Raw genomic sequence first — 27262 nt, 5'->3', positions numbered from 1 at the left:
TCATACCAAGAACTAACTTAGTTGGTCTTTAAGGTGCTACTGGAAGGAATTTTTTTTTGTTTTGACACATTCTTACTGGCACTGGCTGCCATTCATTTACTCAGTGTCTCTCCCCAAGGCATGCTGACCCACCAGGCAGTGACATCTTGCGTGAGAACTGAGCTGCTTCTTGGTTCTGATCTTTGGTGGTGGCTGTCATGTTAGGTCCAGCAAAATACAGTTTCTAAAGTACGTTTCCAAGCACAATTCAAAGTGTTGGTGCTGACTTTAAAGCCCTAAACGGCTTTGGTCCAGCTCCGAGGGCGTTCTGGCCATTCCCTCACTTCGAGATGTGAGGTTACAGGGAACCAGGCAGAGGGCCTTCTCAGTAGTGGTGCCCGCCCTGTGAAACATTAGATGTCAAAGAAATAAACAACTATCTGACTTTTAGAGGACATCTAAAAACAGCCTGTTTAGGGAAATTTTTAATATTTGATGTTTTATTCTGTTTTTAATCTGTTGGGAGCTGCCCAGAGTGGCTGGGAAACCCAGATGGATGGGTGGAGTATAAATAATAAATTAATATTATTATTATTCCCCATGGTATTAAGATAAAACCTGAAGTTCACAGTCGTGTCTGTCTGTATCTCTCTGTGTAATGCACATGGCTGGAAATAATACATTTGCATGAACATATTGCAGTGTTACAGAATTGTGTGAAATATTCTTTCATGTAGCTGAAGAAATGTAATGTGTGAAACAGCGTTCAGATTTCTGTTGACAAATGAAACGGTTGAAACTAAAGAAGGCATGTGATGACTGTGTATCTTGGCTTGAACTCACCATGTCAGAATATATCTCCAGCTATTTGTTTGAAAGAAGCAAATAGCCAAGAACCTCCATTTAGATGGGGTTTTGTGTATAGTTGGGTTATGTAATCTTTTAAGGGCATGTTCAAAACCATGATTGTAAAAGGACAAATCTGTACTCTTTCTTTGGCTGGCATTTCTATCATCTTTATTTAGAATAGTTGGAATGTTTCTATGTATATCTTGCAAACTGCTTTAGCTTTTTCTAGTGGAGGAACACTCTATGTTCTCAATAATAAAAAATGAAAGATAGTGTGGGGGAGATACTCTTGCTGTCTTGCATTCTGTTATACAAATAAACCTATTTAATTTATTTAAGAATAAAAACACCATCACAGAAATCTGTTTATGTTGCTGCTCTTAATATGTCGGCACCTCCTCCTTGGAGGTAGGGTGGGATACAATGAAAGAAATAGCAAATATTTCTAATTAAACGGGGGGTGAGCACAGGAACCCAAAGGATGAGAGTTGTTCAGCACATTGAAAGCTTTCAGGAACTAGGCTAGCTGGCAGGGATCTACTCCATTGTGATTTAGGGCAACAGGGTTGGATCTGTGGGATCCATGCAGAATCTGATTCAGAGTGAGGCAAGGGAAGTTAAGAGTTGCAGTCCAAGGAATAATTTATGTTCTGAGGCAAAGAAGCCAGGAAAGCTATGGAAGAAAGGCCTGGCAGGTGGTGGTTTAGTTAAGGATTGGCATAACATGGTTCTCTTCTAAACATGAGCAAAAGAGTAATGGGAGGACGGTGACACTGAATAGACATATTTATGCCCGATATCCAGCAGAAAATACCCATGGACAAATATTGTTTGTGGGATTTGGAACTGAGCTATGGAAAGTGAGCCTCTGTTGTGCAACATGCAGAGTCATAAAAACGACATGCGCACGCTGGCATGCTTTGATGGAGATGAAGTGCTGTTAGCCATCATATTTACTAATGAAGAGATTTCAGTTGCATGCCATACAATGCTGCAGAAGAAAACCTCCAAGCGGATGAAGAAAATAGAACCAGCTATCATTATAGGGTCAGGTCATCATTTCCTTTATCCACATGGATTAATCTGCATAGCATTGAATTTAAATATTTTAATCAAGTTACATGATAGCTTCAACAAATGCAGGTGGTTGATCCCCATCAAACTATTTGGGCATGCACTTGTGGGTTTTAGTTCTGCATCCATGGTCCTGTGGGTTACACAGTAGAGGCTCACTGTGTGCAGCTCAATTCATTGGATGGCACAGTGCTCCCATTTCCTTCTCCTTAATCATGTTTGTGGGAGCTCCATCTTTGGCTTGAGCAAATCCATGATTGGTATTTACTTCCTCTTTCTCCTCCTCTTCCTCTTCCTCCTCCTCTTTCTCTTTCTCCTCCTCTTCCTCTTTCTCAACATTTTCTGCTTCTCTCCTTCACTTGTCACACCTTCAGTGACCTCGCTAAGGAACAGGAGTAGGTGTTCCACTATCCCTACCTAAAACCAGTTAGCTGTAGAAGCAAAGAGCACTAATCCCCTTCAATCAAGAGCTTCAGCTCAGATATGAATGCCAACTGTGTACTATATTATTTTAAACTTTTAAACTGTCACGGCGCTGAGTGATACTTTAGGTAGCTTGATTTGGGGTTAGTCCTTCGTATCATCATCAGATTGTTTGTTTGTTTGTAATAACACAGGAAGATGATCTCTACAAGTTGGTACAAATTTAATCAAAGTTTCTTTATGAGTTGGGGGGGTAGGTCAAGGACTGCTACCCTACATTCTAGCATATGATCATTCAATGATCCATTTTGGAGATGCTACAATGTTTGCAAGATGTTTAAATAGCCAAACCTTCCATTACTCATGAGAGAGAGATATCTCAGCATGAGCCCTTTGCAAGCTTGCTTCTATTTGGTCTGCATATGAAATTCTGGTGTTTATGTGAGCATGGAGCTTTGAGAATGTGGGGGTGGAAATGAACTACAGGAATGAGGTCCTTTAAAAATTATGTAATGAAATGAGAGTGCTTGGTTGCAGAAAAACCTATTTATCAAGGACCTGCACTAGAATTTCAGCTATTGATTTCATGATAGATGCCAGGGATAGGTGCATCTACGGTACCTTTCTTGACCCATTCCTGAAGCTTTATGACTGCTTTATTTGCCAGATATTTGTTTTTTGTTGGGGGAGTGGAAGTAGAAGCACAGTAAATACCTAAAATGCCTAGTCAGGACTGTTTTTCCTATCACAATTACAAGTACATAGAGCCACAATCATGCTCTTTCCTAAGCACAGCATGCATCCCCATAACATAACTGTTAGGAGAAATCTAAAGCTTAAAATGTAAAGCTGTGCAATTGCTCAGGTGTATATAATTCCAATTCATCTTTTTAGGAAGTATGAGGATGCAGAAACTCTAATTAGTTTAAAGAAGTATGTTTAATGCTACAACCATGTTTTGGAAAGTGATGAGTATATGCTTAAAAAGTAGGGTAGTTATGATGTGAACCAAGGGGCCCTACTGTGCAGTAAGCTGAAGCTGATTTCTTTAGGTGGTGGCAGAGCTGGCCCAAGAAAGTTTGCTGCCTGAGGCAAAGAACAAGATGGGGTTTCTCCCCCAACCTAATACAAAAGTTGACTGGACTGGCAACTGAATCTTACTTCTGTACCAATGAAGCGATGGAGACATACACAGCTCTGTACTTTAATGGACAGGAATGTCTGGAAGCATTCCCTCCCAGCAGCTGCCACCTGCGGTAGTCACCTCACCTTGTTTAATGGTAGAGCTGGTTGTGGGTGGTAGCAGATGAAGGCAGCAACTGATGTCTGAATGGTGCAGCTATAAAATGTATAGCATAGAGAGTGTCAGTGTGCCATTTGGGTTCTACTTCAGGCAGCAAAATGTCTTGGTCCAGAACTGTTATGAACCGATATAGCAATGTGTCAGCTGCATGAGCTGTGCTTAAATAAAATGTCACAATCCTGGATGAGTAATGAAAAGCCATTGTTGGGAAGGTAAACAGCCAGAGAGTAATATGAGCTTTAGCCCCATTTGCTGGTCAGTGGTTTTTGCTATAATAGGACATAAAACACTTTTCAAGGATTCTGTACGGCTGTTAAGGACAGAATCTAATATAGCGCGCTCTAGTTTTGGTCTACCTAGAGCGATTATTTTCTGCATCTGTTTGTTTTTTGATGGAAACTCATACATGCTTTGATTAGTTTAGTTAATAGGGTCTTGAAATAATCAAACAATGCTTTTATCGAAGTAAACTAATTCTATAAGAGGTTTAAGCTAATGGTGAGCAGGTATTGGAAAGAAGATGGAGGAAGGTCAAAATGTCAACTTTTTCCTAATAGGATTTTCTGAGATGTAATGTTAAATAACTCTTGCACTGACTTAATAGATGCCTTAATTGCAGGGAGTCAAACCACACTTGATCTTAAAACTGAAGCACAACAGAACCTGTAATGGGTTTATAGCTTCAGGGAATCTTATTGGGATGGCCAGAATCTTAGTTTTTTTTTAAAACATACTTTTAATTAAAGATTTCTTGGTTTACAAAAGTATGTGCAATGTCTCTTTTTTCAAATTACGTTTTCAATAGATCAGTTTCATTTGTTGAGACATTAGTGTTACATTAGGAAAAAAGGGGGGAAGAGGTGGAGGGGGCATGGTGAGTGGGACTGGGGTTGGGTGGTGATGCTTCTATTCTACTTAGTGTATGTGTTGGGTTTTGTGTCAGCTTCGCTTGTGCAGGTTCTCTTTAATATTCACATGTGTTGCTTTGGTGGTGAGAGAGGTTGGGGTTGGCCTAGGATGTGGTTGTTTGTTTGTGGTTGGCTGTGGTGAACTTTGTTTTCATGTGTGGGGGTAGGTGGGTGTTTTTGTATCAGGTTAGCCATATTGATTCAGATGCTGTTGGCGGATTCTTGTCGTTGTCTTGTTGGGCTGTGTATGTGATAAAGGGGTGTCTTCTTCTATTTGTCCCCTTGTCACTTTCAGTTTATTGGTTAGTTTTTCTAGTAAGGCTGTTTCCCATACTATTTGATACCAATGGCCCATGCTTACTCCTGACAGGTCTCTCCAGTGTCTGGCTATAATGTTTCATGCTCTCTCATCCTGGCGGTCTGATTTGTTTCTGTCTGCATTTTTCAGGCCAATTTTATTTGTTCTTTTGAACTTGTTTGTTATGGTACATTTTATCAAAAGTTATATAAACATCTTTATGATTCTGCCCATCTTCGAATTGCACTTCACTTCTTGTCAAATCCAAAAACTTAGCCTGTAATTTCTAATTTGCATCATTTCTCTGTTGTTGGCTTCTCATGCTCTTTATCTTTGGAGTGTCCCATTGCCAAAAAACAGGAATTACTGCAGGAGGGGCCAGGAGTCAGTACTGCACTGCCCACCCTCTCAACAGCAGCTTTCCTGTTGTTCCAGGATGGGTGTTGTAGGGTTGCAATGATGCATGAACAAAATCAGTTCAGTACTCCTTCTGGTGCTTTGCTGCAACCCTGACCTTGTTGCCACCCAGCACTGCCCCCCACCCCACCAGGGGCGAAACTAGGCTTTATTTTACTTGGGTCAGAGACAAAGTTTGGCACCACCCATGCACATTTGCATACACACACACACACAGGCTGGGAGCCTCAATGGTGCCCCTCTGGAGGCTTCACCTGGAGCAACCCCCCCAGCTAGCCCCCCCCATAGCTACAGCACCCCCCTCATCATCCTAATAAGTATCAGCAGGAGGGTAGTAGTGTGGCATCACTCCACCACTGTGGCTGCTCTTGAAAAAAAGAGGAGTAAATGCATCATAAAAAAATTACTGGAATTTAAATACAAATACTGTACTACTCACCATATGGGCAAACTGTCACCTGTGTTCCTGCTTGGTCTGCTGTTGATGTGTAGCTTCAAGGCCCATGGTCACTGCTTTTATGATTCATTGTCTTCAAACTGGGCTTGGACTAGAGAAGACTGTCTTCTATAAAGTAGGGCACATGGCCATCCTGCCCATCTCCTGTTGCTACAACATCTCTATAACGTTGGTTTTTCATGCGGTTGGGAGATCTATCAATTGGATGATCAGTCCCCCAAAACCCGGGGAGCATTTCCAGATGGCAGGACTTAAGTTAGCGATACAGTCATTACTTCTAAAATGTTTAGAATGTCATCACTAAACACATGTTCTGTTGATGCAACTGTGACTTGTAAATATATGCAACACAGTTTCAGCAATGTAACAAAGTGTGGGTATGGTTTTTTTAGTGAAATATTGGGGGTTAAAAAACTTAATGACAAGTAGCAGGTGTACAGCATTAAAACATTTGGGAAAAGGGCAGGCAGTCCAATCCTCATCCTCAGGTTTGGTTGCTGCATAATTCTCTCTGTTAGCCTTTCAAACTCGGTGCAATGAGACTAGATCTTTTGATCAGCATGAGATGAAGCATGGGCCTTTCTGCTTTGATATAAACATTACTAGTCAGAATAATGTAATTTAAAGTCCTACTGATTTCAATATATAGAATTAAACATTAGTTTAACTAGATATTAACATTTTAAGAAAGAGAGGCATCCTGGGAAAATTTTTACTTCATCTTACATTAGGAGGAAGGTGGACACTTTTAAAGTTTGGGGCAAAATTGAAATATGCAACATTTGTTACTTTAAGTATAAAATCTAAACTTTATTTTTACTATAAGAACATGACTGGAATATAGTCAACAGCCTATAAAATAGTACAGTTTGTTGTCATTATGAATAAAGTATTAATTTAACTTTTAGAAAAATTAGAGTTGGAAATATGCTAGTTTTTGAAACGCTTAAACTGCCACAAATAGTTCTTATTGTCTTCATGCCTATCAGTATTGAGACAATAATAAAATTTATGCTTCGCTATATCATTTAATCCCAACATCACTTTATATAGGTTAGGGCAGACTTTGATATGGTATTGTATTTTAAAAACTTAATGGTCAATGGGGATTATAAAACAGGATGTAAGTTGGGGGATATTACCTAACTATATACTGAATATTGTAATAAGAGGAAAGGCATTGGCATGTCACTCATAGCATGGTGCCTCTAAGTATTGATCGGTTGTAATGCAGTTAATATATTTTCTTGTGTAGAGCTCTGACCATGATTGTATGTTATTTCTGCAAATTATGAGAGAGCACTGGGACGCAGAAAAAGTATATATGAAAGAAACCAGTGATGTAGTTCAAGCTGAATGTTGCTGGTGCTGTGTGGACTTGTTATAAATATAATCACTAGTGGTATTTAGAAGTCTGCTTAATAGCTATCATGATTCAACTGCTTGATACACATTTAACTAAGGTTAGGTAATGACAGAATCAAAGCACATATTTATACAACAAGCATTAATTTATGTTATTTGGACAAACATAGCGTACAAATTGGCAATTGTACAAGAGCTTATGAGTAGCAAGCTGAGTGAGTATTTCCTTTCATTTTGGTGTTCACTGCAAGTCAGTAAATACTTAATAAAGGGCTAGTTGAGAGTCTGTTTAGAACCTTTATTTTCTTTCTCACCATTGACACATTAATAGAGAAACACATTCTCATGAAATGCTTAGGCAGTTTATATGCACAAAATGGAATAATTATTGCTCCCTCCTGCAAATTTGCAGTGGATAAGCCAGTTTATCCCTGTTATTCTTTCTGACCAATGCCTTGAATTGTACTGCCAACATTAAGAGCACACAACCTGGCTTTAACTGGCAAAGTAGTTGCTGCAGCTGACCCTAAACATTAATTTGCCATTTCGATGGAACCCCGGATTGGGTCTTATAGCAATAATAAGGCTTGAATGCTAATTGTAGTATATGGAACTATTTATGTACCATGATTGAAGAAACTGACTTGATTTTCAGTATCACATGCTCAGTCTCCAAGCCCTTTATATTCCTGGACAAAAGAAAAAATTTCCCTTACAAGAAATGGCAAAGTTAAATCACTCTGGTAAGATTTACCTTCTGGTTGACTTGTAGGTTTAATAGCCAAAGTCTGTGTAATGTGCAGATGCAAATTGGCTCCAAAGGTTGGCTTCAGCAAGTAGAAAACTGGGGTATTTGAGTGTATGTATATACATGTGTGAGATTCTGAAATAGTGGAATTATTTAGGAACGGATATAGTTGCAGGTATAGAAAAGTAACTTCACATCTTCACATTCCAGAATGTACTGCTACTCTTTTTGTTAAGCAGGTGAAAACTAGTATTTTTACAAGATTAGTTTTCTGTTAAAATTGTCTTCTATGACTATTTTAAGACAGTTTTTTCAATCTAAGGCCTATTGGAGATAAACAGAGTTAATGCAAGCTGAAAATATTACTCAGAAGATGTGTACACATTAAGGAGTATATGTCTTGTTTATTTTTATAAACACTCCTCTTAGTTCAGATGATGAAAATCAATACTCCCATCCTGGTGCTAGCCATCAATTTTAGATCTAGTGGCTACAGTACTAAAATAAAATATACATTTACTCCTATCTGTAATGAAGTATTGACTGGACTAAGGTTATCTGTGTTTATCTTATAAGAATTCTTTCAGAAAGGAATTACAGAATATTGTGAAACTATTTAGGATTAAACATGTCCCTTGTTAGTTTTGTTGTTGCCATGAAGTTAGAGCTGGATAATAATTCAACAGCTGTTACTAAAATGCCTTGTGAATGGCGCTTTAGGCAATTGTGGGATAAAGATTTAAGTTTCTAAATAAAATGGTAGTATATGTGGGAGGGTGAAATGTCAAAAATAGAATGCAGTTCTTTGTGCTTCTTTTTCTCATTTACAATGTGAACATGCCATAGTTGGCTGCTATTTACATGCAAAAAGAAGTCTAATATTTACACTAGTTTCATTGTGTCCTATCCCAACACAGAGCTTATGCAGACTAGGGTTTAGTAGAAGGCAGAGTCCATCTATATTGCTACAAGGTTGTGAAGGGAGTGAGTGCATTTGTACTTCCACTTTTCTCTTTTGCAACTGCCAGGATAGTGGTAGACTAGGATATGGGACCCAAGAGCAGCAGTGAAGGTGGCAGAAGGGCACTGAGCATAGAAGCGCCTCAGAAGAAGAAGAGGATGAGGAGTTTGGACTTGATATCCAGCCTTTCACTCCCTTTATGGAGTCTCAAAGCGGCTAACAATCTCCTTTCTTTTCTTCCACCACAACAAACACTCTGTTAGGTGAGTGAGGCTAAGAGACTTCAAAGAAGTGTGATTAGCCCAAAGTCACCCAGCAGCTGCATGTGGAGGAGCGGGGGAAGCGAACTTGGTTCACCAGATTACGAGTTCACCTCTCTTAACCACTACACCATTCTGGCTCCCTCGCAACAAAAACTTTTATTTAGCATTTACACCAACAGTCCAGCAGTTACTTAAACTTTTATTTACCTTACAATATTAAGACATTAAACAGCTACAGTGCAAACAAATGCTATTGGCAACTTGCAAACAAAGAGTTCCGTTGGTTTCCTATAGTTTCCTATAGTTTCATTCCAGCCTGAAACTAACAAGGGGTGTTTGTAGGAGTGAAAGAGAAAGAGAAAGATCGGATTCTGAAGCCAATAAATGACACGCAGCTTCAATGAGGTTTCCTGGGTTTCTGAGTTGGAAAGGATGGTTCTGAGATGGTGAATGAGGAACCTGTGTCAGGTTCAGGAAGACAGCAGATAAAACTATATGGTGAAGACGCTAATCTGTATCTCCCCAGCCACATTGGATCCTTAGGCCAGAAGATCTCCCTATTGTCTTGCACAGTCCATGTTTATGCACCTACTTTGTGAAGGGGTGTTAATGGTAGTATGGGGGGCCAGGAATCTCAGACACCTACCTGTTTGTGACCAGTTGCGTCCTCACTCTGCCATTCTGTTATACTGCTTCAGGAGTTAATTTTGCCAGTTAAAAGACATTTCAGTAAGTAAACAGTGTATAAATCAATTAATAATAAGAATAATAAAAAGTCTTACAAAGGTGCAGTCCATGTATGTAGGAGGAGCCCAAGTAACAAAGGAAAGCCTCCTTTTCAGTTAATCCACGGTGCCTTTGCTATAATTATTTCACAGTTAGCTGGTTACATACCAGCGTAGGGCCTCCAAACCCTGGAGAGGCCTTTTCATGCATGCCACATCTTTGATTACAATTATACAAAGGCAGTGTGTTTCAGTGTCATTGGGGCCAGCAACTAAAACACTGATTGAAACCGTTTTTGGTCTCAGGACACACTTGAAGCCTTTATGGCCTGCCATGGAGTAGCAAATAGCAAATAGCTCTAATTACAACCTGGCATTGCAATCCTCCAGTGACCCATGTTTGAATCTGTGCCTATACTTTGCAAAATACAGAGAATACACAGAAACAGCTTTTTCTTTTTTTGCCTGAGCAAAAGAAAAGTGTGTTTTGGAGTGGAGGATAGCTGCCCAGAATGAAGCAACTGCTTAATAGATCCTTGAAGCTACAATTGGCGCATTTTTCCCGAGCTAATATGAGAAACCTAAATCCTTTGTGACTATCTCTTTCTTAAATTCTTTACTGGATACTGAAATGAATGAGTTTTGAGCTTGTCGCCTTTGTACCAAAACACATTCTTTACCTGATTCTCTTATTGACACACTCATGTATACAAAGGTCCAGCATCCTACTATAACTCATACAGTAATCTGACCCTTAAGCCTTATCTACCCTCATTTTCTTCGTTTCCTCATTGCTGAATCATAGTTGCCTCAAACAGGTGGAAACACGTCACCACAGTTTGCCTTAGCCTGCGCATGGTGACACACGCATGTGTGCAGTAAGCTAAAAGGAGAGGAATAGAAGTTTGTCATTACTGCTGTCATGTTTCTGTATACCCAAGGTTGTTGTGGGAAAGGATGTAGTCTGAATAGAACTGCTGTTGAACTTTGCTTTTAAGTTCTGGCTCAGAACAGTTCATTCTACTTCATGTTCTTTGCTGAAGGACAGTTCTCCCTGTGGGATTATAAAACAATGGTATGACCCAGTCAAACCATCAGACCATCTAGCTTATTATTGTCTACTCCAGTTAACAGCTGCTTTGTAAGATCTGAAGCCGAAGCTATGCTAGAATTGCAAGAGAATAAAGCTGAAATGCTGTGTCCTTCTGTTTGTGTCCTTACTGTATACAAAAAATTCTATTTTTTTGTGCATAGATAAGTTTCAACCGATAGTGAAACCCTTTGTGAGTATCTTCATGAACATACCTAAAAAGATAAAGAAAACAAAAGACTGAGTTAAGCATTTGAAAAATCCATTGAAACCAGACATAAGTTCATCTTAAGTTGGGTGGTTCATAAGTCTCTTTAGCTTTACATTAGGTTTTGTATTTCTCTCAGAAGATTGATAAAGAATGTATAATTAGTTTGGTAATTATTGTATGTATATTAGTTGCCAACGTGTTGCTTGAGTTGTACTACTTCTTTTAAAAATCTGCCTACCCTAGTTTAAAGTTTTATGTTTTTTGTAGGATTGAGGTCACCAGCCTTCTTCCTTGGTCGAGGTGGTTCCCCTTTAGTTTAACCGTTTCCCCATTAAAAGCCCACAAGAGTGCTAGTCTTCATTTGGGCAAGACTAGATGTCTGTCATGCACCCAATTATTTGGCTAGCACCAGATGATCAGTCAAAGCACAATGTTGCCCTTCAGCTTTGGCAGTGGCCAAACACCAATCCATCTGAGTCCAAAGACCAGCACAATTCTTTGGGAGATGCAAGACACCCACTTCCACTCCATACTATTACAATAGAAACTACTAATGTCAACACAACCTCTATTAAGTGCTCTTAAATTCCATCACCAAATACTTTGAAGTTTACAGTAAGATAAAGCAAACATATAATCTGAACTGGGTTACCTAATAAGTGGAATGTGTAGTAAATAAAAGGCCCGTTGAAAGTTTGATTTGTGGTGTAGTACAGAAAACAGGGACGCGGGTGGCGCTGTGGGTTAAAGCCTCAGCGCCTAGGGCTTGCCGATCGAAAGGTCGGCGGTTCGAATCCCCGCGGCAGGGTGCGCTCCCGTTGTTCGGTCCCAGCGCCTGCCAACCTAGCAGTTCGAAAGCACCCTCGGGTGCAAGTAGATAAATAGGGACCGCTTTCTAGCGGGAAGGTAAACGGCGTTTCCGTGTGCAGCTCTGGCTCGCCAGAGCAGCGATGTCACGCTGGCCACGTGACCCGGAAGTGTCTTCGGACAGCGCTGGCCCCTGGCCTCTTGAGTGAGATGGGCGCACAACTCCAGAGTCTGGCAAGACTGGCCCGTACGGGCAGGGGTACCTTTACCTTTACCTTACAGAAAACATATACTATGAAATGAACATACACAATTTACCTTTTATTTTGAGCACATTTTAAACTGCTCACATTTCTCGTGATGGGATAGAGCTGCCAAATTCCCGATGTGGGACGATTTAAATTATTGGTATCATGCAGTAAGTTTTATGAGACTTTACATACATGTGTTTATGTCACAACTTGCAATACTTTCATGTCCAGTAGGCTTTTGTTCAATGAATATCTCTTAAAAACTCATCACCACTTAGCTATATGAGGCTCCTAAGTACTTAGCTCCTACTGCCAAAGCTGATTTTGCTAATTTTAAATATTGATGTCATTATTATTATTATTATTATTATTATTATCATCATCATCATCATCATCATCTAAGTTTTAAAATATATAATATTGCCTATTAAATTATTTTTCCCTCCTGATACAGTGCAGGCAACCAAACCATCATCTTAATATAGTTAATAGGCCTTTAAAAACTCTATAGGGAACATAAGGTTATTGTGAAGCTTTTAATTTTGGATCCTGACCAAATGGAGATAATGGTTAATCCTTTTATCTTTTTTTTTCCTGCTGTGGCCAGTGCATAAAAGTAATGATCAACGCCAAACATTAGTATCCTGTAAAATCTAATATAAAATATTCTAAATTAAAACACTGACTCCATAAGTTAAGGTTAATGACTTGTATTAAAAGAAAATACAGCTTTTGTGGGAGGATAGCAAGATATGAAATCACAGTATGCAAGCAGCAATCACAATACTGAACCTGTCAAATAAAGGATTAAAACCTGTCACTTCTTAATGCAGTGTTTTCCTAATCCCTACTGGTAACCTTGCAGAGCAACAGCAAAATATTGTCTTTAGCAGCCAAGTGACTGAAAAACAAAACCTGTTTCCATATGTTGCCTTCCAATTGTCTTTCATTACTGCCAAATGCTTTGGCTGAGTCAAAGTTTCACCTTCATGCAGGGACAAATTCTTGTAGACTGTTCAAACCTTAAGACTTCGGAAACTCCTCAGTAGATTGCCTCGATGACTTTAGTCCTGAACCATAATTCAAGGTGCACCCTAAGCTAAGGTTACCAGACATCCCCGTTTCCCGGGGACAGTCCCCTGATTTACAAACCAGTCCCTTGACAAAATCCTATCATTCCTACTGAAGTTGAAAAGTGTCCCCGGATTCACTGGAAAAAAAATCTGGTAACCTTACACTAAGCCATTTTCAAAATGAGATCTGCAACTCTTGCAAGGCTTTCCATAGCTGAGCCCTGGACTTTGTTTAAATCATGTAATAATAAATAAAGAACTCTGTGCTTCACATAAGCCGTTGGCCCTCCACCAACAGTCAACCGCAAACACCTAGAACTGGTTACATATTTTTTCAACATGGCTTCTAGGCAGTTTTGAGCCTCAGAACCTTTTTTTCTTTTTTAGAAATTAAACATAGGAGCATGCATAAAATGAAATTAACTGTGTTTCTGTGACTTAAATCTACTACCGTACACCTATTATTTAAAAGGTATAATCTGCAAAAAAGGGAAATAGTTTTTTAAAAATCTAGCCATGCACTGACATATAGCCTTGATTCACAGGCACTTCTCTGGATTTCCATAGTTGTCCAGAATATACAAGTCTTCCCAGTAAGCATCCATAAATGCCAGTTACCCTACCAATAACTTTGATAGTTATTTAATTCTGAATGTTGCATGACCTTCATACTCAAGTCTCAGACCTTATTTCCTGATTTTAAAATCCTCTGGCAAACATTTGCCTCACCCTCTTGCTTTTTGGTCTTACTAACACTTTTTCGCCTTGTGTTTTATATGATTACTGAGCCTGACTACCCACTTCCTCATGAATTTGATCCTGAACTGCTGTGTTTAACCACAACGTGTGTCTATATAACTTGCATCCTGGGTCTGGTTTTGCATAGCTCTGATTCTTCTTTGGATTTCTTCCTTGCTAGTTTACTGTTCTTCTTAGTATAGTAGCATCTGATCCTGCTTGCTTTTCTTTCTGAAATGTGATAAGATGTGATATCTGTAGGAACGGAAGCCCTCTCTTGCAGACAGCAGTGATTAAGTGGGTATATAAGATGCGAGACAATCTTAGGTATCCTGGTCCCAAGCCATTTGTACACCAGTATCAGCACCTTGAACTTTGCCTGATAGCCAGCTGGCAGCCAGTCAAGCCTTTCAGTATAATAGCAATATTCTGCCTCGGTGAGCGTTCCTTTTTGTAGTAGCTGCAACTTCTGGGCTAACCTCAGGGGTGGCCTCACAAGGAGCACATTTCAGCATTGCAGTCTGGAAGTCAACTGTGCATGGATGACAGCAGCCAGGGTATCCCAGCTACATCTGTGCTAAGCCAGGGAGGTTATCCAAACCTCTAATTATTGGTCCATTAGAACCCTCAGAATAAGCTGCAGTTTCTTTTAGGATCAATTATGGATCAAATAGTTGAGCTACCCAGGTGTGCAATATTCCTCTTGATTATTTGTTTCAATTAAAGATTAGCATAACAGATCGTGCTATTTTTTGGATTTTGGATTTAGAGACTTCATGTGTACTTCAGTACAAAACTTAGGGGAAACTTGGGTTTCTTTGCATGCTGGTGCCCTGCCCTGTCCCTGGCAAAGAAGCTAAACCCCTAGAGCTAAGAGGCGTGGGAGGGAGGGCATCAACATGTTTGCTGCTGTACCTCTAGCAGCTTGGGGTTCACACCGCCTCGGTTTCTGTGCCCTTTGACATGCAGGATGCCATTCATGCTATAAAGCAAGAATCAACCGTAACATATATCAAAGGAATTGTAGGCTAGGTCCATCGCTTGCCCTGTTAATGAGTATGGTTAACAGTGCCTGTACTTTACACCCTATCTTCCTCTGGCTCAGCTCCATCAAAGCCAGCAGTGTTGCCATCTCTTCTTGGTGTGTACGCTTTTCTGAGCTGATCTAAATGCTCAGGAAACAATATATGGCAGCTTCCCCTGGAGACTGTACCAGTTCAAAATGGAACTGTAGGAATTGCTCCCAGGTAAAGCAGCAACAACAGCAACATAATCCCATTGCCTGTGGGAAGTTGATATACAGTATTGTTTTGTGAAGTTGATAGCTTTGTTGATGATGCATGTAACAATACACGTGCACATTCACACATGAAATCACAGCCTAAAATGACCACATGGTTTCAGAAATGTGTAATGTATTCAAAATATGAAAAACAGTGAATCAAGTATCGGGGTGGGGGTGGGAGAAGAGCACATTGGACACTTTGTGTACAGATTTCAGCCTTATAAGTCCTTCCTGATTTTTCTTCTAAATGCTTTTGATTTCAAAAACATATGTTTGGTAAGATGCCAGTTCAAAATGAAACACTGCAGTATGCTTGCCTGTCAAGATAGGACAAACTTAGACCACCGAACCTTGACGGCGTTTCTTTAACCAAAAATGGGCTTCTGTGCCTCTTGTGTAATCAGAGAATGAGTATGGTTGTCTTTAGCAAATGCATAAATCATTCCCACACTATATTTCTCTGGAGGATAATTTGCTGTCAGCGTCAGCTTTAATTGTCTCTTTATCCATGAAGGCAGATGGGAGAGTTAAGCCAAATAAGGGTGTACTGCTATTTGGCTTACTAACTACCAACAATCACATAAGAGAGGTGGGGAACATTATGTGGCACTAAAATGTTAAAGTTTAGGTTTCATGTCTCTGTTTCAAGTTCTGGTAGGTACTCATTCTGGCTTTTGGAGAATCATCAGTCACCTGTGCAGGATTCTTTTCCACATCTTGTAAAATCCATGCAAGACCGGTGGAAAGTGCATTATATAAACCTCCATAGCATGATTCATTAACAGTATGCCTGCTTCAGCTGCTTGTTTTGGGATGTGTCCTGGAACATGCTTTCAGACAGCTGATGCGCTATGCACCTCATCTTGGATTCTAATTAGGGATCCAGTACTTGGTTTTGCCAATACGAGCCACTAACTCAGGGCTCAAATAGCAGTGCAATCCTTTACATGCCTTCTTTAAAATAAGCCGCATTGATTTCAGTGGGACTAATTCCCCAGCAAAATGTGTATAAGACTGCACCATAACTGTGATGTGAGAAATCCGTGATCTGGATTTCATGAGGGACTTTGCCAAACAGAAATGCTAAATTGGGAAAGCACGACTAGCCTAAAGCTTTCAGCTCCTTAAGTTTGCCCAGAGCCCATTAGCAATGTAGGGAGGAAAAAGCACACAAGTACAATAGCAGCTTCTAGGAAGGAACTATTTCAATCAGGGAAATAGCACAAGAGGAAAAGGTTAATAAACTCTGCCCCAGCACTGCTTCCCTGGTCAAAATAACAGCCTGATGTAGAATTGTGAATGAATACAATTGATGATAAAAAAACTACCTTAGTAGAAGTATATTTGTTCTGAATAAGGTATCCCCCCACTCCGAAGCAATTTCCAAATGTAATTCCTAGTGTATGTAGCACTATAAATTTGTTTGGTAGTTTGGATTATATAATATTGATGAAATGACCTCTGGTCAAGGCCAGAGGGAAGCTAAGGAACACAAGGAAGCTAAGGTAGTTTGTTAATTTATTGTTGTCAGTTTATCTAATACGAAGAACCTCCTTTTATTCATGCACTTTGACAAGAGAACAAGAATAGCTGTTTCCTGGTATACCATCAATCAGTGAATTTCTTCTAGGCAGTACACAAACCACAGTCAACACTTGGAACAGGTAGTGGGGCTATATTATGCATGACTGTGTATGACACAAGGTGAAGGGCAGGTTCTGTGGCATCTGAAATAGACATATTCCTGCTTGAGTAAAATGAGTAAAACATCCCTCCTAGTTGTCCTGCCCTCGCTCATCAAGGGTATATATCCATTTGTTTATCCTCCTTGCATTAGTACACTTTGACATGAAAACAAGAAACCAGTGAATTTCTTCTAGGCAGTATACAAACCACAGTTATGGTTGGAACAGGCAGTGGGAATATAATATGTGTGGCAGGGAATAGAACAAGCCGAAGAGCATGTTCTGTGGGATCTGAAATACACATATTCCCACTTGAGTAAAAAGTTTCTCCCAGATGACCTGCCTTTCCTCTTCCATCGAGGGCACATCCGTTTGTTTTTACTGTGAGTGCAGTATTAATGCACCACCTTAGACTCAAGTTTCTGAAGGGGAAAAGCAAAACAGGACTCCCCCCCCCCAACTTCTTACCAGAATGGTGGGAGCACATTGGGTGGTGATGGCTCCAGAGCGTATCTTCCTCCCTGAAATCTGGCAGCACCCACGGCTGCAGCTGCCTGAAGGATTTATAAATGGATTTATCTTTATCTTTGTCCATCTGTTCTATCTTAATCAGCTGGTTAGAGTAATTAATGGGCAAATTATTTATCTAATAATATTCTAGATGAAATACTGTGTATTCAAATGGATGACAGAACTGCACGAAAGTTCAGTTAAATTGACTTGAGCAGGCTATTTTTAACCACAACTTATTTCTGTCACAAATGGATTAGAAACGTGAATCTGTTTAGTCTGAACTAAAGGGGAATAAATCAATATATTGGGTGGGTGTGTAGCCGTTTCTATGTTCAGGTCACCTTCAGTAAGGACCCAGTTCTGTATAGTCTATTTTGTTACAGTTACAGACATACCCCACCCTCATAAACTACAGCTGCCTCTCAATCACACATTTTCCATTTCTCTCTGCATCTCAATATCCCCAGGCCATTCCCTTGTTCCCAAACCATATTTTTGCTTAGCATCCTATTGAGCATTTCCCTGGAAATATTCCCAATGTTTCATAAAAGCTTATGTTTTACCACACACAGCTTTTGTGCAGAGCTTTCCATTCCCTGCTCCTTCCCTCAGTAGGTGAGTCACTGAATAAATCGCCCAGGTTAGCTGTAGCTGTAGGAGATTAGCTGTAGCTTGGGGTCCATTCCCCCCCCCCCAGCACAAAATTTACTGGGCTTTGCATTAAAAAATTAAAGCCTCTTAATATCATCTCACTATCTGTAAGTATTTGCTTTATGTGGTGTGCATGGTTTGTGAAAACATAAAGGTTATCATTTGTGGTGATGTTGGCTTATTCTTTGTGGTTGTTTTGGCTTGCTCTGGGTGAAGCACTCAGCTGAAAACCACAACTAGGTGGAGTTCCTTTGTGTCACATAGAAGCTGAACTTTTAAGCCTCTTACAGAGGACTTTGGCTTGCTTTCAGTGTCATGTTCACCCTTGGGGTGTTTATACAATCTGAATATGAACTTCGGCAAGGGCATTAGGCCAGAAGTGATCTATAAATACTCTTTGTATGACTGGGACATCATAGTCTGAAACAGCATTTTATTTATACACCCCCCCCCGCACTTCTCAAATGGGCTTTTGTGGTTCTCAGAATGTTCCTATCCTTTATGAGCTGACATTGTGTTTATCATTTGTAAATTCACAGTTAAATACCCTACTGTATTATACAATCACACACACAAGATCAAGGTGCATTCTGCTCTACTGGCCTTGATGTATTATTCATTATTTTATGATTATAACTTTGAAATAACATTATAACTTACTGGGCATTTCAGTATATCCTGCCACAATTGTTTTGCCAGTCATACACTGACTTTTCAGGTAAATCGGTGGTAAAAGGTATGGTTTTAAGTATATTGAATGCCTTTCCTATTGTTCATCATCAGAGTGTTGCTTACTTCCACCATATCTTTCCTTTTCATGCATGGAATTGCTCCAGCTTCTTCTTTTTTAAAGTGGGGAAGTGACTTAATCAACTTGGCTTAAATTGGGAAGAGAGAAGTGCAGGAGGGTTTTGCCATCCTTTCTGGCTTGCATGGGATTTCATTCCATTGTCAGAATCTTTTGTTATGTAGAAAAGAAGCTGTGAGGGTGCCTTGTTACTGATGGTGGATCACTGTGGTTGATGACATCCTGTCAGGAGTAATGGTGCTGCGAGCGCCAACTGCATCAATCTAGCCTTGACTCATTACAACAGATATGCCCCCCAAGATGCAAACAGCTGGCCTGATTGAATAGATTGCTACTGTTGCTCCAGGCAACCCTGGATCAAATCACTCTTCTAATTCTGCTTGATGAAAGCTACAGAAAACCAAGCACTGCACAGCAACAGCAGCACCACATTTTGGACCATCACTTAGGGAGAGTGGAAGCACTGTATTACTGTGTTGCCTTTGAGAAATGTTTCAAAGAAACCTTTAGATTATGTACTGATAACACACTTTGATCAATGTGAAGAATCTTTAGGTCAAGGATAGAGGAATGTAGCCCTCCAGATGTTATTGGACTACAACTCACATGATCCCTGAACAAGCTGGCTAGGGCTGATAGGAGTTGGAGTCCAGTAACACCTGGAGGGTCACAGATTTTCTACCCCTGTGTTGGTTAATAAATACTTTGCACTTACAGGTGATAGAAGGTGCTCTGAAATCGGCACCCCAGTCTTAAATGTAAGGCAATGAAAATTCACCATGTAGATATTTTTGTATCTTGGCATTCTAAAGAAAGTAAAATATATTGGTGCTAAGATAATAAGGGCTATCTTTTTAGTGTTTCTTATTCATCTGTCAAATTACTTTAAATATCTTTTGAACAACCATATCTCTTAACAGGATTTTTTTAAATTGAAGGTGGCATACTGAGGGATTGCTGCACTGAATGAATAGATAATGTGGGTAGGTGGTAATTGTGCTTGTAATACAGTATAGTGAGCTATACTTCTTTGAGTTAAATGGCCCACCCATGTAGGTTCTGCTAAATACTTTTCAAACAAAAGTCCATCTTTATTCTGCCCAGGACTTATTAATTGGGTAAAGGGCTATTTTGAGGTATCTTTCTAGTTGTTGTTTTTTTAAAGATAAAGCTCCTCTTTAATCCAGGATTTTGGTGTAAGATCATTTCTGTAATGAGAATTGAGCTTCTGGGTCAAACAGCCTTCACACTTGATTCAAACTTGACTGAAACCTTTTTAACAGCGCCCATATTTAATGGATAAAAGAACCATTAGTAAACACTAGAAGACTGTAGCCAAATAATTGATAGGTTAGAACAAATTACCTTAAATTCTGCCTTCACCAAGTCACGACTGTACTTTTTGGGCTGCTGTTTCCCCCTTAGAGTTGATCAGGGGTCAGCAAACCTTTTCGGCAGGGGGCCGGTGCACTGTCCCTCAGACCTTGTGGGAGGCCGGACTATATATTTTTTTTTGGGGGGGGGAACCAATTCCTATGTCCCACAAATAACCCAGAGATGCATTTTAAATAAAAGGACACATTCTACTCATGTAAAAACATGCTGATTTCCGGACCGTCCATGGGCCGAATTTAGAAGGCAATTGGGCCGGATCCAGCTCCTGGGCCTTAGTTTGCCTACCCATGGGGATGGTGGTCATATGCTGCAATATTGGGGAAAACCACAGTTGTTAATGCCTGAACACGGTCATAGAGAAAAATGGCCTGGAATGAGAGTTCTTTGAAGCTAGAATCATACAGCGAGTATCACTTCTGCTAATCATACATTATTATGTTGGTTAGAAACTGTAATATGTTAAGATAATCAGATGCTTGCTTCATTATACCCCTTTGCCTTTGAATTTAATTAAATGAAGGCATGCTATTCCAGTTACGGCATAATTAGGATAAAAATCCTTTTGATAAAGCTTTTGATTCATATTATTCAGGTCTCTGCTCTTATGTTAAACCAAAAAGATTTGTAATCATGGTTGAACTTTATAGATATATTTGCAGTAGCTCCTATTTAACTGATAGTGAAGATAATGGCTTAGGTTCAAAGATCTTACTGTGTAGGTACCTCACCTTCACATGTGCTGCTGTTGATTTTTCTTCCCACCTATGTCTTTTTTAAAAATCCAACTCCAGAGTGTCAAACAGGTGCTCCAGAGCAGCGTTTCTAGAGGCATGGGTAAAATCCTGTGAGCAGAAATGTGTATTGTTGGTTTGTTTTTTTGCTAGCACAGTAGGATCCTTAGAGCCAAGCCAGTTTTCTTAAGCCAGCTACTAATAAGCAATTTCTTCTGAAACACAGGACCGAAAGCTGACGAAAGTGGAACGGCAGAGATTTAAAGAGGAAGCAGAGATGTTGAAAGGTCTTCAGCATCCAAACATTGTTAGGTTTTATGACTTTTGGGAATCGTGTTTAAAAGGAAAGAGATGTATTGTGCTGGTTACAGAACTGATGACATCTGGAACCCTGAAAACGTAAGCATTGGACAAATCGAGCAATGCATACTTTACCAAATGAGGTATTTGGACAAATCACTCGCTTCATTTGAAAATATTCCATTATCATGAATTGAAGGTATCTTTCCTTCTAATAGCTTATCTGTCTTTGATCTTAACTGAGCTGAAGGCAGAGTTTCACTGCCTTTCTGTCCTAGTCTGTGTTGTTATGTAACCAGTAGCTGTTCTGCCCTTATTTCCTCTTCCCCTCTGTTTTACACATGAAAGATGAATGTAGAGATTCAGAGCGTCAACACAATTTATTATTAAGCCACAATAAACCAATCCTCTGCTGATGAGAGAGGAGGAAAAGAAGCATTTGGCTCATTGAAACCAAACTGTTGATTTTGTTTTGTTAATATGAATCATGCTAATTAATGGTTTATGGTGCTGATGATCATGTTCAGCTTGATGATGGCATCAGAAGAATAAATGTTCCGCTGCTCATGAGAATACGCTGTATATTCCTCCCCCACCCCCTGGTATATGAACATATGAACACATCACTCAATATTTCAAGGCCACAGCACTACTTCTTAGTTACTTAGATTTGAGTTGATAAATGTCAGTAAATTTATAGCAGGGACTTCTGCCACATATTAACACCAAATCTAGTTTTGCAAGCACTTTCCAGCAAAGCTACTCCCCCTCCCCCGAGCCAGCAGAATGCAGGTATTCATACATCAGTTTCAAATTATGAGGTCTTAAATTCTCAATGTAGCATTGATTTTTGTTCTGTCTGATATGTTTTTATTCCAGTTATTTGAAGAGATTTAAAGTGATGAAACCAAAAGTCCTTCGTAGCTGGTGCCGGCAAATCCTGAAGGGTCTCCATTTTCTGCACACTAGAACTCCACCAATCATTCACAGAGACTTAAAATGTGACAATATTTTTATAACTGGACCAACTGGATCTGTGAAGATAGGAGATTTAGGTCTGGCAACTCTCAAAAGAGCTTCATTTGCCAAAAGTGTAATAGGTAAGACATTTTTCCTTAGCAATTGTCTCCTCCAGTCTTATAAGCAAGGTATTTTCATCTACAAATAATTATAACATGTAACATAATTATAACATGGATAAGTGATAACAGACCCTCAAAAAACAAACAAATCACTTTTTATAATTTTGGTGGAAACTACGTTGAAGTGCCTTACAACTGCTATAAAATTATCTTCCTATGGCAGCTTCTTCAATGGTAGATTTTCCTAACTCATAATTTTTCATCCTGTTGTATTTCCTTAAAAAAAACAACAAATAATTTTCTTTGTTATAGAAGAAGCTCAGACATTGTGTGGGCTTCACTTAGCCATCATCTTGTTAAAATTATGGTTTTGTTTTTTTACCATAATTGCTTTACGCTGCAAACCTAGACATGCCTACTCAGTCGTCAGCTGCACAGAATGAGACTTACTAACAAACAGCCAAGTGAGTAAAGGATTTTAGTCTTAATGTAATCATAACCAAATCAAAGTGCATCTTCTGTGCAATTTAGCTGCAATGATGGGACGATCGTGCCTTTTCTCAGCCTAGCATTTGTAGTAAGATTTTGGTTCTTTGAGCTCTTCAAAGAGCTAACTAATATCCCCCTAATAGTTTGATTCAGTATATGGTATCATCACATTACTTCGTCTTTTTTACTGGAGCCAGCATACCAGTAATAATTATACTCGGGGGCATCTGATTCAACTGACTCAGGAACTCAGTGCCAAGGGAGGCTTGGCTAGCTTCATCTCTGATGAGTGTATATTAGCAGGATTAAAAATAATTTTTATTTTTTTTAAAAAAGGGACTTCAGCACTCAAGATAATCTATAATTTATTGTAATCTATTTTAGCTGGCTATTTTATTTTAACTGTTATATTGATGTTTATCTGCTTAGTTTGCTTGTTTATTTATTTCATTTATGAATCACTTTCCATGAAGTTTCCCAAAGCAACTTACTATATACAGTGGTACCTCTTGTTACGAACTTAATTCATTCCAAAGGTCTGTTCTTAACCTGCAACTGTTCTTAACTAGAGGCGTGTTTTTGCTAATGGGGCCTCTTGCTGCCTCTGCGCCGCTGGCACACGATTTCCGTTCTCATTCTGGGGCAAAGTTCTCAACTCGAGGTAACTCTTCCAGGTTAGCGGAGTTTGTAACCTGAAGCGTTTGTAACCTGAGGCATTTGTAACTAGAGGTACCACTGTAATGATATAGATAAAACAGTTGGTATATTAGAAAAGGATAGACAAATTGCATATATACCATATTTTTCGCTCTATAGGACGCACCTTGTTTTAGAGGGGGAGAACAAGAAAAAAAAATCTCCCCCTCTCTGCGCAGCGCCCTTTCAGTGAAGCGGCAGGAGAAACAGAGCCCCTTCCATTTCTCCTCCCGCTTAGCTGAAGGGGCGCTGTGCCTTAGCTGAAGGGGCACCTACCCTTCAGTGAAAGGAACCCGAAGCCTCCAGAGCGCAGTGGGAGCTCCCGCCGTGCTCCGGAGACTTCGGGTTCCTTTCGCTGAAGCCAGGAGAGTCTTGCAACCAGAAGCCTCCGGAGCACCACGGGAGCACTCCCACTGTGCTTTGGAGGATTCGCACTGCTATCGCTGAAGCCAAGGAGCCTGCATTTGCTCCATAAGACGCACACACATTTCCCCTTAATTTTTGGAGTGGAAAATGTGCGTCTTCTAGAGTGAAAAATACGGTGTGTGTATATAATCAAATATTATCTATTTGAAATATGTACACACACACACACAAATTTCAAATAGTTTTTTATTGTAAGAAAAACAAAAACAGTTTAAGACACTAGCACATACATAAACAATTCCATGACAGATACCAATTGGGACAAAGATTTTAGGAGGCTTGTTGAAAGAGGAATGCCTTTCACAGGTGCTGAATTGACAATTGAGAACGCACCCGTCCGATATGCATTGGGAAGGAATTGCAAAGGACAAGTAACGCCACACTGAAGGCCTGATCCTGATATCATTTGTCATGAACCTCCTGATATGATGGCATCTGCAGGAGATTCTCTTCTGTGGGAAGCAGGGATCTGTTGGCTATGCAGCAGGGTGAGGGAATCTTTTAGATTTCCTGGTCCCAAGCTGTATAAGGTTGTTTATACCAAAACCAGCACCTTGATCCTAGCCGTGGCATACTGGCAGCTACGTTTTTATGTTTTTTTACTTTGCATTTCATTTTGTGAGGTTGCTGGAACTGGTCAGGATGAGTCCATTAGATTCAAAAATGCCCAGATTTGTGATGAGCCTGGTTTTTTAAACAATGTAGTTTGTGCCCATTGGGCCTGGTGCAGTGAAGGGCATGGCCAATAGTGGTAGGCAGAGCCAAGGTTAGCAATAGGTGAAACTAATGGTATTTGCTGCTGTTCCCAAAACCCATTTAATAGAAGGCAAAGTGGTGAGATTTGGAAACGAGCAACTTTCCCAAGAAACTGAGTACAGTCCACAACAACATATATAGCAAAATCATAAACTTCACTGATCAGCATCTGGGATTGAGCTGATCCTGAAAGAGGAAGACACATACATGCAGTTGTCAGTCAGGGCTGTTCTACATCAGGACAGGCAGTAGGGTAACAGGTATAGTGTCCCTTATGGCTCTAGCTTCATGCTAAGAATGCCTTCACCAGGTGCATAGCAGCCAGCCACAGGGCATGCAACATGGAGATCTGTGGGATTGTTCTGCTCCACGACTACTCCTCTGAGGAGTCTAAGGAATCCCCAGGTTCCAGGTCTGGGCAGATTTCAGATAGGACATTGCAGTGGAGCTCTGTTTGTGTGTGGTAGCAGATTGTTCTCCTGAGGGCACTATTTATCCTTGGAATGGTACATCTCCCCAGGACATGCAAGCAGGGTCTGTAGGGATTCACATAGAGATCTCTCTCTCTCTCTCTCTCTCTCTCTCTCTCTCTCTCTCTCTCTCTCTCTCTCTCTCTCTCTCGTCTCTTTCTCTGCCTGGACAGCCTCTCTTCAAAGCCACCCCTTCTCTATCTCTGTAGGCTGGGTTGGGTTGATGTCAGAGCACAGAAGGAAATCTGCAGTTTTACAGTACTTCCTGGCTCTGTGATTATAAGTGCCAGTGCCAGTCATGAGCATCTTGGCAACAAGAACAACGAGGCAGCTGATGATGCTAGATCTTGTCGCAGCTTTCTCCCCTTGTCATAGGGCAAGTAAGGTATTGAGAGCACTCTGCCAGCATGAGGCAAATTGGCAGAGAAATGCTCCGGCCTCACCACCGAAAGTCTGAACAAGCAGTCCAGTATGTAAAGAGAAGGTGCTGAGGAGCTTTAATCTGTGGAGCCCAGTTTTGGCAGCAAGCGATGAACGGTGTCAGGACCTGGAGAGGTTTCTTAAGGATATGCTGCTATACACACTTATCTGGAAGTTAGTCCCATTGAGATCAATATTTGAGTAGACAAACACAGTGTCCCACTGTTGATTTATGGAATAATGCTATGTGTTTTATTCTCCGTAGCATTCCTTGGATAAAGTCTTCTTTATTTAAACCAATTTCACATTACTAAATTCATAACATTTCTCTCCTCTTTCCTAGGGATGTACAGAAAAAGAATTGATGCATAAACATATTTGAAAAGACATTTTATGGGCATGCACACATGTTCTTCTGTTGTTCTGCACAGCCGCTTTCGTTTACTGCATCATTAACCAAACGTTCTACTCACCCAGATCTTTTTATGTTCTAGTTATACTATACAGCATGTTTTACAATATGCCTAATTGCTTTGTGTTACAATGTTCTGGACATTTCCTTATGGGTATCCCACTATTGTTGGTGAGCTGCATGCCTCCAGGGGAAGAAGAGATTGTTCTGTTTGTTACCTGTTTGACAAGACTGTTCTGATATAACATATTTTAATTACCAAGCCCCTGTTAACTCTCTGAATGGATTTTGTTCTATACTGATGTGATTTCTGTTCTACTATTACTATTATTACCTAAATGAAAATTATGCAAGGCTTGTAAATCACCTATTTATAAAAGTTGTCATCTCCAAGTTTTGAAACAGTAATTAAGCTATTTATTCAGGCTTTCACATGGGTTCAGAATTCTGTCAGTAGAATATAGCTTCTGTAGTAATCCTTGGTTTCACATTAGATGGATGTAGGAAGTGCTCCTTCGTAGTGTCAGAACACAGTGGCATAACTATTATATAAAGTATAGTGTTAAATAATGTATCATGGTTGCTATCACACAGCCAATGTGATGCATTAGCTAGTGTATTCATTGATCAATTGGTTGAATCTATTGGCTGCCCTTTATCAGCAGTGATACCAGACTGGCATACAATAACTACACAATGAATACCAAAGCCATATACACAACACTATCACGATAAAACTGAACATTAAAGTCATTCATACACATTGACATCCCAAACAGCAAACTCTCAATAGCTCTGGGTTTGATCAATTCACTTATTTCTAAATGCACAAAGAGACGAGTGTTCTAAGTCAAATGCTTTTTCTTTATGTTCAGGTACTCCAGAATTTATGGCTCCAGAGATGTATGAAGAACACTATGATGAATCCGTGGATGTATATGCTTTTGGAATGTGTATGTTGGAAATGGCTACCTCAGAATATCCATATTCAGAATGCCAGAATGCTGCTCAAATTTACAGGAAAGTAACCTGTGTAAGTGACTTCATAATATGGGCATTTCCTCTCTTAACTTGTGGTGTATTTTTTTATAATTAAGAAGACAATACAGCTCAAATAAAAATGATCATATGTCCTGTTAGTGCTGAAGTTTTCAGTGTCTTCTTCATGTTTCCATATTTATTGACATGTAAAGTAAAATATAT

General features: G+C 39.8%; 1 protein-coding gene and 1 long non-coding RNA gene across 2 annotated transcripts in view; one reads left to right on the top strand and one right to left on the bottom strand.

The window, feature by feature from the left end:
* Positions 1 to 27262, top strand: part of WNK2 (WNK lysine deficient protein kinase 2) — a 108848-nt gene that overhangs the window by 7721 nt on the left and 73865 nt on the right. The window contains exons 3-5 of the mRNA XM_081898370.1: positions 21235 to 21407; positions 22188 to 22408; positions 26935 to 27092. Of these exons, the coding sequence (XP_081754496.1) occupies positions 21235 to 21407; positions 22188 to 22408; positions 26935 to 27092 (552 nt within the window). The remainder of the gene's footprint in view (positions 1 to 21234; positions 21408 to 22187; positions 22409 to 26934; positions 27093 to 27262) is intronic.
* The window catches only part of LOC309362668, a 167402-nt gene that overhangs the window by 112592 nt on the left and 27548 nt on the right, over positions 1 to 27262 (bottom strand). The gene's annotated exons all lie outside the window — the stretch shown is intronic.

Source organism: Podarcis melisellensis (genome assembly GCF_964234715.1).
Source record: "Podarcis melisellensis genome assembly, chromosome: 2".
NCBI lineage: Eukaryota > Metazoa > Chordata > Lepidosauria > Squamata > Lacertidae > Podarcis > Podarcis melisellensis.
The sequence above is the reverse complement of the archived record's forward strand: the minus strand, read 5'-3'. Positions and strand labels throughout refer to the sequence as shown.